The following is a 12,772-nucleotide window of genomic DNA, read 5'->3' as shown; positions in this document are numbered from 1 at the left end:
AGGAGTTGAGCATCTTAACTATTAAACTTAGCAGCATTAATGGTGGGATAAGGAGGTATCATAGAATCCCGATGTGATGTAGCATACAGTACACCTGTCACCTCTTAGGTGAGGTTATCCTGGATACTAATCGAGACTTCCTAGTTTACAAGAAACAAGCTAAATGACAGCACAAAATCAGACAAATCTAGAGACAGAACACTGTCTCTTCAGCAAATTAGGGCCATGACGGGGGAGAGGGAGATGTTCTCAGCTAAAAGAGACCCATGGACAAAACTACCAAAATGTCTTGTCTGTATTGGATACTGATTTGGAATAACTACCTGTAAGCCTGATGGAAGTGAGTACTGGCTTTGCATTAAGGAATTATTTTTGGTTTACTAAGGTATGTTAATATTTTGGGTATGGTGGAAAATGTCCAATTTTAGAGACATATAATGATGTATCAAAGGGTGAAAAGTCACAAAGTCTGTAATCTATTTTAAAATACTTCCGCATACAAAAATAAATTAAAATACAAAATCCCCTATAACAGAGGCCTAATTTGGGCCTCTCAAATTGGATGTCTGTCACAAATAGTGAAATATACTGGAGAGTATTAAGACATCAACTCAACTTTGAATACCATTAACAGGTATATTAATCACTCTAATTTAATTAAGGTAAGGGGATTAAAAAAGAAAGGCATTTCTGTAAACATAGTTAACCAGAGTCAGATTTTCAAATATGAGTTTTCCATCAGGATCGAAAAATGCATTATTGATTCAAGTTCCTAATCAATTAAGAATATCTTCATACCAAAATTACAGCCGTAAAGCTCTCTAACAAAAAAACTCCAGAACTTCACGGAGAGGAAATGTTGCTATACATTATGACAACAATGAAAAAATGAGTATCTGGTTCAAATACATTCTTCAAATTAAAAAGGGATAGCAAACAGCAAGAAGTATTTATATTGACAAAAAGTTCTGGACACAAAATGACCCAGACTGCCATGAAACCAGTATGTATCTTTAAAGGAGAACACTGGTAATGCAGGATGGACAAAAAAGACACCATCAAGTATTTCCCTGGCACACTGACAGCCCCATTTGCATGCCCGTGCCGTTCTCGGGGAAGAAGCATGTAGGCATTAGGAGTGCGTCACACTCAGCAAGGCCCCCACCCTCGGCAGGTGCCCCTTACTCTGTAGTCATAGGTAGCGTCTGGGTTCTCGTCGCAGGCAATGACCTCAGGTGCCATCCAGTAAGGCGTGCCAATGAACGTATTTCTCCTCCCAACCGTCCTGTCCAGCTGAGCACTCACACCGAAATCAACTGCGGGAGAAAAGAAAGGAATCAAGAGTGGAGCACAACAAGCAATCAGGTAAAACAGAACAGGAAGGAGGAGAGGCCCTCGGAGGGAAACGACGCAGTAATGCTTCATCAATGTGCAGGAAGGAGGACACTTCCCACGGCAACGCCACCAAGACTGCAAGACTCCCACCAACCCAACGGCTCCCAGAGGCCTGGCCCGGACAGCGAGCAGCAGATAGCCTTTAGAAGGAATAATTTTCAATGCTTTCAGAGAGCACGACAGCCACAAACAAGTCACAGGAAGCCCCAAGTTCAGGAGCGAGGCACACCTGACTTAGCTTCTTAAGCAGATAAAGAAAGCCATACGGGTTCTCTTGGAAAGCACGTAGTGCACTAAATAAAGAAAATCAAGCTAACTCTCAAACAAACTAAGAAACATCCCCCAAAGCACTTGGGACTTCTGCTGATTTTTCAGAGCAACTCCTACCTGCCACCCAATTTGATGGTGGTGGGGGTCTGGAGGAAGGTCCATGCTGGGAAGTAATGCTGGCAGGAAGACTGCAGATCACTAAGGGAATGGGTGCCCATCAACGTCATCACTACACACACTGCCACTCTGCCTCACGGGAATGCCCAAAGGTGGAGGAGCTCACGCAGGAGGCGGACAGAGTGCTGCCACCACTCACAGGGACTGCAGAGTCAACCTCTACGCATGGAACATGTTGAGGGATGGCCTGGCCGCGAGGAAGGCTCACTCGCAGACACACTCAGGCCACGAAGTCAGGGAGCCTGGGCCAGCTTTGCAGCCGTTGGTGCGTCAACAGGTTCAGTCACTATGTGGTCACTGAGGGGCAGCTGCAGGCCAAGCAGTGAGGCCAGTGCAGGGAACACATGTAGCCCACTGAGTAGCGTCGGTGTAAAAACCTTCTTAGCTTTGAGAGGATTCTCCAACTGAGCAGACTATTCCTCCACAGACAGACAATAAACACGAGGCAAGGGAGCAATCATGGAGATTTGTAGACTAGTTTCTTATAAAAATATATTTTTGGTGTGGATGATGGCTTAGTGGAAGAAAAATTAACATTAATTCTGTCATTTAAAAAAAAAGTGATGCCAACAGAAAGGGGACAAATTCAGATCCAGCTAAGGGAAACAGGAGCTATAGAAGAACCAGCATAAAGCCATGTCATGGGCTCTGTACATCCAGTCTACGCTCACTGAGCACCTACTATATTCCAGGCACTATGCTAGGTGCTAGTGAGAATATACCGGTAAGAAACAGTTCTTTCTTCTGGTAAAGGAGACAGAAATAGAAGTGAAGAAATTTGTTGATGAGTATTATGAAGGAAACAAGCAGTCGAGAGTCCCATGCAGAGCAGAGGGTGTCAGGGAAGGCCTCTGAGGATGGGGGCAAAGCTGTGACTTTGAAACTGAGGGCAAGTGTTCCCAATGGGGACCAGTACCGTAGCGGTCCTGAGGCAAGTACGAGGAAGTTAACCTGGGGAAGAGGGAGGGGAAATGAGGCAAACGAAGTGGGAGAGCAGTAGTATGAGCCAAATCCTGCAGGGCTTTTAATGGGGCAGGGTAAGAATAGTGCATGTTGTTCAAAGTGAAACAGGAAGCCACTAAGGACTTTTTAAGCAGGAGTGTGACAGGATCTAGTTTAAAGGTTAGTCTGGCTGCTATAGGGAAGACAGATAAGAGGAGGCGAGAAAGGGGAGGTGGCAGGGAGTCAGGCTAAGCAATAAGCCCATTTCCCACATCCTTAAATAGAACTAGAAAAATGTGGGCAAGAGACTGAGCCTGTAGAGAACCGGTACCCTGGGCCAGGAGAGGTGCTGGTTTGCACCAGGGGCCAGTATTAGAGAAGGCCATGGGTCCATCACATACCAAGCTTCACCTCCGCGTTCTCGGTCAGCAGTACGTTCTGGCCCTTGATGTCCCGGTGTATCACATGATGAATGTGAAGATGTGCCAGTCCCTGAATGGGGAAGACAGAGCTGAGTTTCAGTTCTCTGTTGCCATAAGCAAACAGCCAGAAACACACCTTTTATAACCAAGTGCATATGTGGGCCCCAAGTGTTTACAGCATACAACTCAATCTCAGTACCTGTTCAGGACAGCATCACCGACATCATTGCACAAATGGGAAGCAACACCCCATGCACACCCTGCCCGCCATTCCAGCAGGTTAGGTTCCCGTTATGAGCGGCATCACCATCTTCTAGCTGTGCCTTTAAGATATACTTTAGATTACCATGTGCAGTTTCTCTGCTATAATTTGTGCTATTTTTAGAGAGGGTGGTTCCTTTCCCACGCTTAATGTCTATCTTTCAGTGGGTGACCCCATGGGTTTATTTGAACTAGACACATCCCAGGGGGAAGTGAAGGGCTAAAGTGGGGCTTAAAATTTGGTTCTTGGACACTGGCAAGCTTTCCCACTGCACAATGAAAAATTGCTAACTACAATACTGCTGTCAAAAGAGCTTTATGTTCAACTAAAATAACTTTCTTTCCCAAGGAAACAAAACCTACTGGGCATACAGTACTTTTTGATGACCCTGTATCTGGAATGAAGCCCAAAAAGATGTCTCTTATGTGAGGCAGTAGAAGGAAAAAAAACACATTTTGGATCCAAGTATGTCCCAAAAGACAGAAATGCAACATTTTCACAATTCATTTACTTGTTCCACACTTAAACAGAGTAGCTTTATCTATAGGTTGCCTCCTTCAGACACACACAACCTATTTACTCTGAAATGTCTCAATTCAAAAAGGGAAAATCAGAGGTATGGTTTTATTTGATTTTCCTCTTTAAATTTTTGTGGGGTTTTATTATTATTATTATATTACTTTGTAGGACATGAATTAAATACAACAGCTGCTCTAGACCCTATTTTTTCTAATATAAAGGATTTTAAACAATGATTCACAAATCTGCCTATGAAACCAAACACAGCTTACTTGCTGGCTCTGTTTATTTTTTTGCACCACAGGATGTACAGTGTCATACCACAGAGCAGAGACTAGAGAAAAAAGAAACAGTAAACTATACAGTATTTTAGTGCTATAATTAGGAAAAAAGTGCCTTCTTTCAGGATGGCATAACTTTAAACAGCCCCTGTCCTTGCAACCAAAAAAAGAAAAAAAGAGAGAGACCCAAAACAAACTAGCATCCCTAATTCTTTCATAATTCCAGCTTCTATGAATATCAATTCATCGTATTTTCATGCATAAAATCCTTACATCTTTACCAAATTATCTTTGGAACAAATATAAGTATTCACTTCTTCTCAAATGCGGCCTCCATGCAATCTTTTCATCTTTACCACAGTAAATATAAGAAAAAGTTCTCCTTCCCTGTCCAATATGCTAAAAGATTGCTGCTTCTGCAGGCAAAACTGTTTAACATGTGTCCAGTAGGTCTTTAATGGAATATCAATGTTAACTTGAGTACTGGTTATTCTGAACAACGAATACATTTCTCCTGCATGAAGCACCTGGGATGAAACAACAAGTGTGTTTGACTACTCCCATGCCAAAAGCTAGGCCACAATTATTCCTCCTGAGCAGAGATGCCAACTCTAAATGCTCATCAAATATCTCATTCTAGAGCATATAAACCAATGTTTCTAAAAGGAAGTATTTTTTCTGAAATTCTACCTCACTCATGGTCAAGGGACAGAGCAGCAGTCATGGCTGCCCTTTAGTTTTGTTTTTGGAAGGCTCTAAGTACTCATACTCAATGGGAAATAATCGGTTTCTCCAAATGAAAACATTACCACTTAGAAATTGATCAAGGAAGTGGGCTGGGACAGGCACGCTGGCTTTGTCGTAAACGTTTTGGTCCTGGTGGTGTCAGTGGGCTGGCCTGACAGCATTTCTACCGATGCTTGAGGCCTACATGCCCCTGGTTCTCACCCCTTCATAGAAGATTTTAGTCTAGCCTCTAAAACTAATACTTATTTCATATCATTGAGGTCATACATTATTTGTCCTTCAATGCCTGAGTTGCTTCACTCAACATAAGGTTCTCATGACTCATCCATGTTATCACGTGTGTCTGTAGTGTATTTGTTCTTAAAGCTGAGTAGTATTGCATTGTATGTATATACCACATTTTATTTATCCATTCATCTGTTGGTGGGCATTTGGGTTGATTCCAACTTTTGGCAATAGTGAACAATGCTGCTATGAACACTGGTATGCATATATCGGTTTGTGTCCTTGTTTTCAGTTCTACTGGGTATATATGCAGCAGAGGAATCTCTGGGTCATATGGCAAATCTATGGCTAGTTTTTTGAGAAATCGACAAACTGTCCTCCAGAATGGTTGGATCCTTCTGCATTCCCACCAGCAGTGGATGAGTGTTCCCATTCCTCCACATCCTTTCCAGCATTTGTATTCTTCTCTGTTTTTTTCATAGCTGCCAATCTTATGGGAGTAAGATGGTATCTCATTGTAGTTTTGATTTGCATTGCCCTGATAGCTAGAGATTTGGAGCATTTTTTCATGTGCTTTTTAGCCATTTGTATTTCTTCTTTGGAGAAGTGTCTGTTTAAATCTTTTTCCCATTTTTTAAATGGGTTGCTTGTCTTTTTATTTTCAAGATATAGTTCTTTATATATGCAGGTTATAAGTCTCCTATCAGATATATGGTTACCAAATATTTTCTCCCATTGTATGCCTTCCCATGGCCCACGGGGTGGACTGTGGGAGAGTGTGGGCTATGATGTGGACCACTGACCATGAGGTGCAGCAGTGCTCAGAGATGTATTCACCCAAATGCAATGAATGTCTCATGATGATTGAGGAGGTTGTTGTTATGGGGGGAGGAGTGGGGTGAGGGGGGTGGGCAGTATATGGGAACCTTATATTTTTTTTAATGTAACATTAAAAAAATAAAGACAAAAAAACAAAATAATACTGATTGAAGAATGAGGAAAAACAATGTGCCGCTGTAGAAACTAGCTACCTCCCGCTGCGCCTTTGAGAACCCAGGTTATGTGCTTGGAGATGCTGCCTCCATTTCCCATGAGACCTCACCACCTTCTTCCTTCCTCGCTGTCTCTTTATCAAAGTTAACTCAGAGTGATTCCTATGGCAAATACACAAAGCCTTGATACCAACTCTTCCAAAGCCTTCTTTTCCCTTCTCCCTGAGGCTTTTACTTAATTTCAACTTTTGTCACAGGAAAGTCCCATTCTAGATGAAATGCATGGTGGAAGCTTTTGCTTCAGGTGCCCAATGAAATGCACCACACTCCAGCCTAGTCTTTTAGATGTTGCCCGACATCAGTGGAGGTGAAAAAGCTGAGCATACATGTTACCAATCACAGGTAAACGATAGTGGCTTGTGTACACAAAACACATAAATTTGTCTTTGATGGCTCTAGGACATTATAATAAAGGCTTGTTATTTGCTTGAGCAATCCTATGCAGGAATAGTATGTACAAAAGATATGTGTACGTGAGTGTTTAAGAGAGAATGACAACAAATACTATTTACTGAGAGTTTGCTCTGCATATTATTTTAGATGATTCATATATACCACTTTGTTGAAGTCTCATTATACTACTACTTACTTCAAAGGGCTGCTATCTAAAATTTACAGATGGGGGGCGGGGGGAAACCCTGAAAGTTGAACAGCTTTGCCAAGAATGTGCAATACACAAGCAGCAGAGCCAGGCCCAACTCCAGCATCCACCCTCTTAACCACTCTGCTATTCTGACTTCCCGGATAAGTTTCAGCCACTGATATAATAGATATATAAATAAAGGCGCATTTGCTGAATTCCTTTATAGTAGCATAGGTAGAATACTTTGTTCCCACTTTTGTGCTCTGCTTTCTATAATAAGACAGTTTACTCTGGAATTTTAATAAGGAAATTTGAGTGATTATAAAAAAAAAAATGGCTCTCCTAACCGTGACAATTAGATTTCTTAAGGGAATTTCCTGCTTTTGAGGATTCCATAAAATAGCTAAATAAAAATTAAATGTCTCTCTAGGAATTCTGAGTGTCATTTTTTAAATGTGCAATTCTCTATGAGTCTTAAAGATAAAAAGTGAGGTAATTTTACCTCTAAATAAAAAAATAAAGGAACTACAACTTACAGGCTTCTTCTTATTGGTAGGAGAAGCTTAAGTTCAGATTCCAGTTTAACTTCTATAGTTTTGAACTTTAAAAATACGGTGGGCAAATGAAATGCAACCTAACTCACATGCTGTCTGGATAGCTCTATTACTGAAAGGAATAATTTAAAAACTGCTAAAATAGCAGTTCAGAAATTTATCCTTAAGATTGTAAACAAGTTTTCCAATTGGCTATAAGTAACATTAAACTTTAGAAATTTTCCTCATACCTATTACAGCTGAGTCTAACAGTTCATGCCAAAGCTCACAAGACGATTTAGAAAGCCAGCATTTGGCACCATTAGTACTGATTTATAAGCAAGTATGCAGGGTTCCTATGAATTATGATCTCCTCCGCTTGAATTTTCTTGTCAAATTCCAGGGAAAGATCTATTAAATAAGAAGTGAAAATGTGGAGGATAACCCTCAGGGAAACAGAGAAAAACTATTTCTTTGTTTAATTCTACCTTCCTTTAGATACTTGCCAGAGTCAAGGCTCCAATGTAGCTTAAACTATCAAAGCTAGCTGTTCAGAATACTTGGTTATCAAGAAGAGAATAACCTATGTAGATATGATGAATGTGAAGAATTACTTTGGCTAGAAAATAAAAATCAAGCACAAGAACACATATGAGGGCCCCAGAGCTGCGTCCTTCTCTTACCCTCAGGATTTCTCTGGAGATGTAAGCGATCCAGTCTTCTTTGAGTGTGTTTCCTTTCGTGTTCTTCACAAGGTCTGTGATGGACCCAGCCCCACAGAACTCCATAACAAGCTACAGGGCATAAAAGACACACCGTGACTGACGGATCCCAGCAGACAGGCAGGGAGAAGCCATGAAAAGGAAGTGTAGGCAGCGGACTTGGCCCAGTGGTTAAGGCATCTGTCTACCACATGGGAGGTCCGCGGTTCAAACCCCGGGCCTCCCTGACCCGTGTGGAGCTGGCCCATGCACAGTGCTGATGCGCGCAAGGAGTGCCATGCCACGCAGGGGTGTCCCCCGCGTAGGGGAGCCCCATGCGCAAGGAGTGCACCCCATGACAAAAGCCGCCCAGCACAAAAGAAAGTGCAGCCTGCCCAGGAATGGCGCCGCCCACATGGAGAGCTGACACAAGATGACGCAACAAAAAGAAACACAGATTTCCGTGCGGCAGACAAAGAAGACTCAGCAAATAGACACAGAGAACAGATAACCAGGTGGGGGGGGGGAGCAGGGAGGGGAGAGAAATAAATAGATAAATAAATCTTAAAAAAAAAAAAGGAAGTATAGCCCCCTCTGCTTTTCCTGATCATTTTGGAGACATCCAAATTCCAAATTATTTAGAGCTCATTTCACCATCCAGTCTGTTCACTCTGTACATATCTGTTCCAGGAGACTGAGATGTTCTGATACTCCAGAGCACATCCCCCAGTGAGGAGGTACTGAAGTTCTCATTCCCTCATAAGCACATGGGTAGCTCATTTTGTTCTTAATCAGCTCAATCACCAGAAATGTGATTCTCATATTCCCTAACACTTGTTCTCATTCAGCCTCAAAGATGTTCTGTTTTACGTACATTACAACCCTTGAGCTATTTTATTTAACTGGGTTTAGTAAAAAAAGAGATGCTATTTTTAAAACAGTATATAATTTTCAAAAATGCAGTATATAAATTTCAAAATTTACAATATCTACATGTTTACATAATATAATCACAACTGCATTTTTTTAGTACCTAAAAAATGAACTGGAGTGAGCTATTCTAAAATTTTAACTCTAAGTGGAGGGTGATGAAAGTAGGGTTAATTTTTTTCCTTTCTACTTCCTTTAGTTTGCAAATTCTCTATATAATGGTTTTTTTAAAAACCATATTAGAAAAAGTATTAATGTATCTTCCTGCTTTATAAATCCAATACCTTGAGCATAACTACAGTGCTAACTATAGATCTGCCAGCATCTCGGGGCCATCGTCCTGAAGATAAATATTGATCGATCAGTAAGATATAAAGTTGAATCCATTAATTCCAAATATTGGCTTTATTTAATTATCATTAATACTATTAATAAATCACTGAAAAAAGTTTCTTTTCTTGATATCTTTCTCTTGTCCATGTGGTAAAGAAAGATGCAATTAAGTTTCCAGAAATCAAGTTTTAATGGTACTGCTTTTATTTTCAAGTTCCCAATTTCCTTGCTTTTTGCACATACATTTTTAAATGTCCTGAACTACAATTAACTCTTTCCCATGCAATGTGAAATCAACATCAAAATAAACATCCAATCACTACACATTCAAACAGATACAGGCCAATGAAGTCTTCAGAATCTACCAGCTACTACCTGTTTTTCTTTGCTTTTGTCTCCCCTCCCTATGCAAAGTCCTTACTGTCCTTATCCTACAACCAAAGAGGAAAGGTCCACAAACCATGCAGGAAACATCTGCCTACCCAGAGTTGGTCATCATGTCCAGGAGGGCTCTTTTTAATGAAAGCACCGTAATACGTTGCGATATTTCTATGATGAGAGTATTTCTTCAGCATATTTATTTCCAGTTTGATTTCTTCCTCTTCATCCTTAAGAAAAAAATAAAAATAAAATTTGTCACTTTTAAGTGACATGCATGGCTTTACTTTCAACACATACTGTAACAAAAGGAACAGTTCCAGCAGGGGTAATTTATACGTTCACTTTTATCCTGCCAAGAACTAGGGATTGACTTTCAGAGGACTCATCCTTGAAACAATATTACAGGTTATGCAAGAAACACAAAGTATAAAAGGAAAAGATAAATATTAGAAGCAGTAGGGGACACCTTAAAGGAGCAGGGGGTCCAGTCCCAGCTCTTCCACTAGGTGACCGCAACCAGTCTCAATTGCCTCAGATGTGTAAAAATGGGAGAAAACGGGGAGCTGACTGATCCTATTGTAACTAATTCCTAGGAAAGGCTGTTTCTTTTCCATAAGACATTTATGATATAAGTTACCTGGGCACATTTAAGGCCAGATAACTAACCACCTCCTACTACCGCTGCACCCTCTAGAGAGGCCATGGGCAGATTACTAACTAGTGCCAATAATGCAGTGCTTTGACGGCATGTTCAGTGAGAATCTGCTAGCCCTAAGAGAAATTCAAATTAATTCAGTGGGTTTCAATAATAAAATCACTCTGGTGTAGAAATTCTTTGCAAACTTTGTTCCTCCCCTAGTCTTTTCTTTATTAACATAAGACAAGCAGGGGAAGAAACACAGCTGTTTAGTGTGAGATCAGGTGGGGAATGAAGGAAACAGATGGTGACACAGGCCTGGAAAATACAAGTAAGTTGCTTTTGTGAACAATCAGGGTTAAAAAAAAAAAAATCTGCCTAGCTCTGTCTTTTTCATCTACACTCGTGACACAGTAAAGAACTGTGTCCGAGCAGGGCCAACCTGATTCTTGTCGTATATACAGGACTTGAAGAGAGAATTCTACCACACTTTCTGCAAAGAGTCGTGTTAAGGAAGAATGAGGGGTAAGCAGAATTAAAATGAGAAAGAAGAAAGAACATGCAGGAAAAGGAAAACAGAGCTTTGGTTAGAAAAGCAGTGTTTGAAGAAAGAGAAAGAAGACAAAGAAAATCTGAAGAATTCTGTAGAGTACTGTGTACGTATGTCAGAAGGAAATGACGACTGGTTCCTTTAGAATGCCCATACATCCTGTTTTTCTACCCTGACACAGCCATTCCGCTTATAAGTGATGCAGCTCCCTCTCCAGGGATGACTCAGGTTTCTGAGTAGTCTAGGGTGTGTGTATGTGAGCACACATGTTCATGAATGAAAGTGTATGAGTGTGTCCCTCACACACAGCTGGAAGGAAAAAAGAAACTGACAAGGAAAAAGAACATTAAACACACAGACATGCAAAACTCTGAAGAAGTCTACTGTTTCAGCCTAGCATCTCCCAAAACAATTCGTAAGGCCCCGCCGACCTAAAGTTAAGTTTGGATTGTAGATATTACATCTTTAAGATGAAAACTACATCATTAATTAGACATGAGTGATGAGATCAAACGAAACCAGAGAAAAGTCATTTTAAAACAAGAATTTCCATTATTATTGCTTTAGAAAGCAAATGCACAACAAAACATGTGATAATCTTAGAATCATCTCAAGACAGTGGCTTTCAAGCTTGGTTCTGAGGCATAAGTACTAGGGTATTACAGAACAGTCTTCAAGTGTCACTACCATGTGACTTTGACAAATGACGATGGTCACTATGGCAGGAGAGTCATATGACCAAGTACAGTTATCCATGCTATATAATGATTCCCATTCAAATGAAGTACTATGTGGAAATCATATCAAATGCTTATCATTTCTAACTGTGAGTTAAACATGGCCATGTTTAAAGAAGCAGTGAAAAGTGAGGGACACAGTAACTAAGATAACTATCTTAATTCTAAACAAAACCAGTGTTTAGTCTGGCTAGTATTAGAGATTAACATACTTCTATTTGGGATCTTTCTTCAGGGGAACTTTGCACCAAGACATAAAAGGCTGACAATTTTTAATAATGTAAGACACAAGGAAGTATGCCCCCCTGAGAAGTAGAAAACCCAACCCGTCACACACATGACAGGAGGCTCTTCTGACACATTGTGTTCACTGGCACAGCGGGATGGCAAAGTGGCCATCACTCACCAGCACAGGGCAGGAAAGGGACCTTTCTCGACTTGGCACAACACACTCCCTATAGTACATGTGGGCCGCTGGGGGCCTCCTGGCCAAGCTGTGAGTGGCCCAAGACAACCTTAAAGAGGTCTGTGAAGACTGTCAGGTTCCTAACAAAAGCTAGCCTGCAGCTGTGACCATCAACAGATGCTTGTGGAAAAGGCAGGAGGTATTAGTTCAGAGACAAGGCCCACCCACAGTCAAATCATTCTAAGTGTGAGCCATGGAAAGCCAAACATTCTACCTTCCTCACACTGAACTGAGCATGTATTTTTTTCCCCAAAATCAGTAAACTAACAAAGATCTGGAATATAAAGACTATACAAAAACAACAAGAACAAAGGTGAAAATAAGGGGAGAAATCAAAACATTGATTTTAATTTTAATTCTTATTTCAACTAGCCTTCATGTAGTTTTTTTTCCATTTAGTAAGACGAAACAGTGTCTTCTAGGATCTAACTTGTTCGCCACTATTAGAACAATCAAGAGCTTCCATAGGTACTTGGTGTTTTCAGACACTGAATTAAAATCAGGTGCACATTTTAAAGTTCTTAGAGGTTTGAGTTCTACACTGTCCACTGATGTGAAAACACTGAACATGCATATTAGTAAATATCATTGGCGGATTATCATGGCACAATGTATTTCATGAAATCGAA

At 40.7% G+C, this 12,772-nt stretch overlaps 1 protein-coding gene across 34 annotated transcripts in view; it reads right to left on the bottom strand.

Moving 5' to 3' along the window:
* Positions 1-12,772, bottom strand: part of MAP4K4 (mitogen-activated protein kinase kinase kinase kinase 4) — a 209,743-nt gene that overhangs the window by 78,232 nt on the left and 118,739 nt on the right. For all 34 annotated transcript variants that reach the window (XM_058278220.1, XM_058278207.1, XM_058278215.2 and 31 more), the window contains exons 4-7: positions 9,855-9,980; positions 8,092-8,202; positions 3,186-3,276; positions 1,186-1,316 (exon numbers count right to left, since the gene is read on the bottom strand). In XM_058278220.1, the coding sequence (XP_058134203.1) occupies positions 1,186-1,316; positions 3,186-3,276; positions 8,092-8,202; positions 9,855-9,980 (459 nt within the window). The remainder of the gene's footprint in view (positions 1-1,185; positions 1,317-3,185; positions 3,277-8,091; positions 8,203-9,854; positions 9,981-12,772) is intronic.

The sequence above is a fragment of the Dasypus novemcinctus genome, chromosome 17 (genome assembly GCF_030445035.2).
Source record: "Dasypus novemcinctus isolate mDasNov1 chromosome 17, mDasNov1.1.hap2, whole genome shotgun sequence".
Lineage (NCBI taxonomy): Eukaryota > Metazoa > Chordata > Mammalia > Cingulata > Dasypodidae > Dasypus > Dasypus novemcinctus.
Note: the sequence above shows the minus strand (reverse complement) of the source record. Positions and strands in the feature narration are given on the sequence as shown.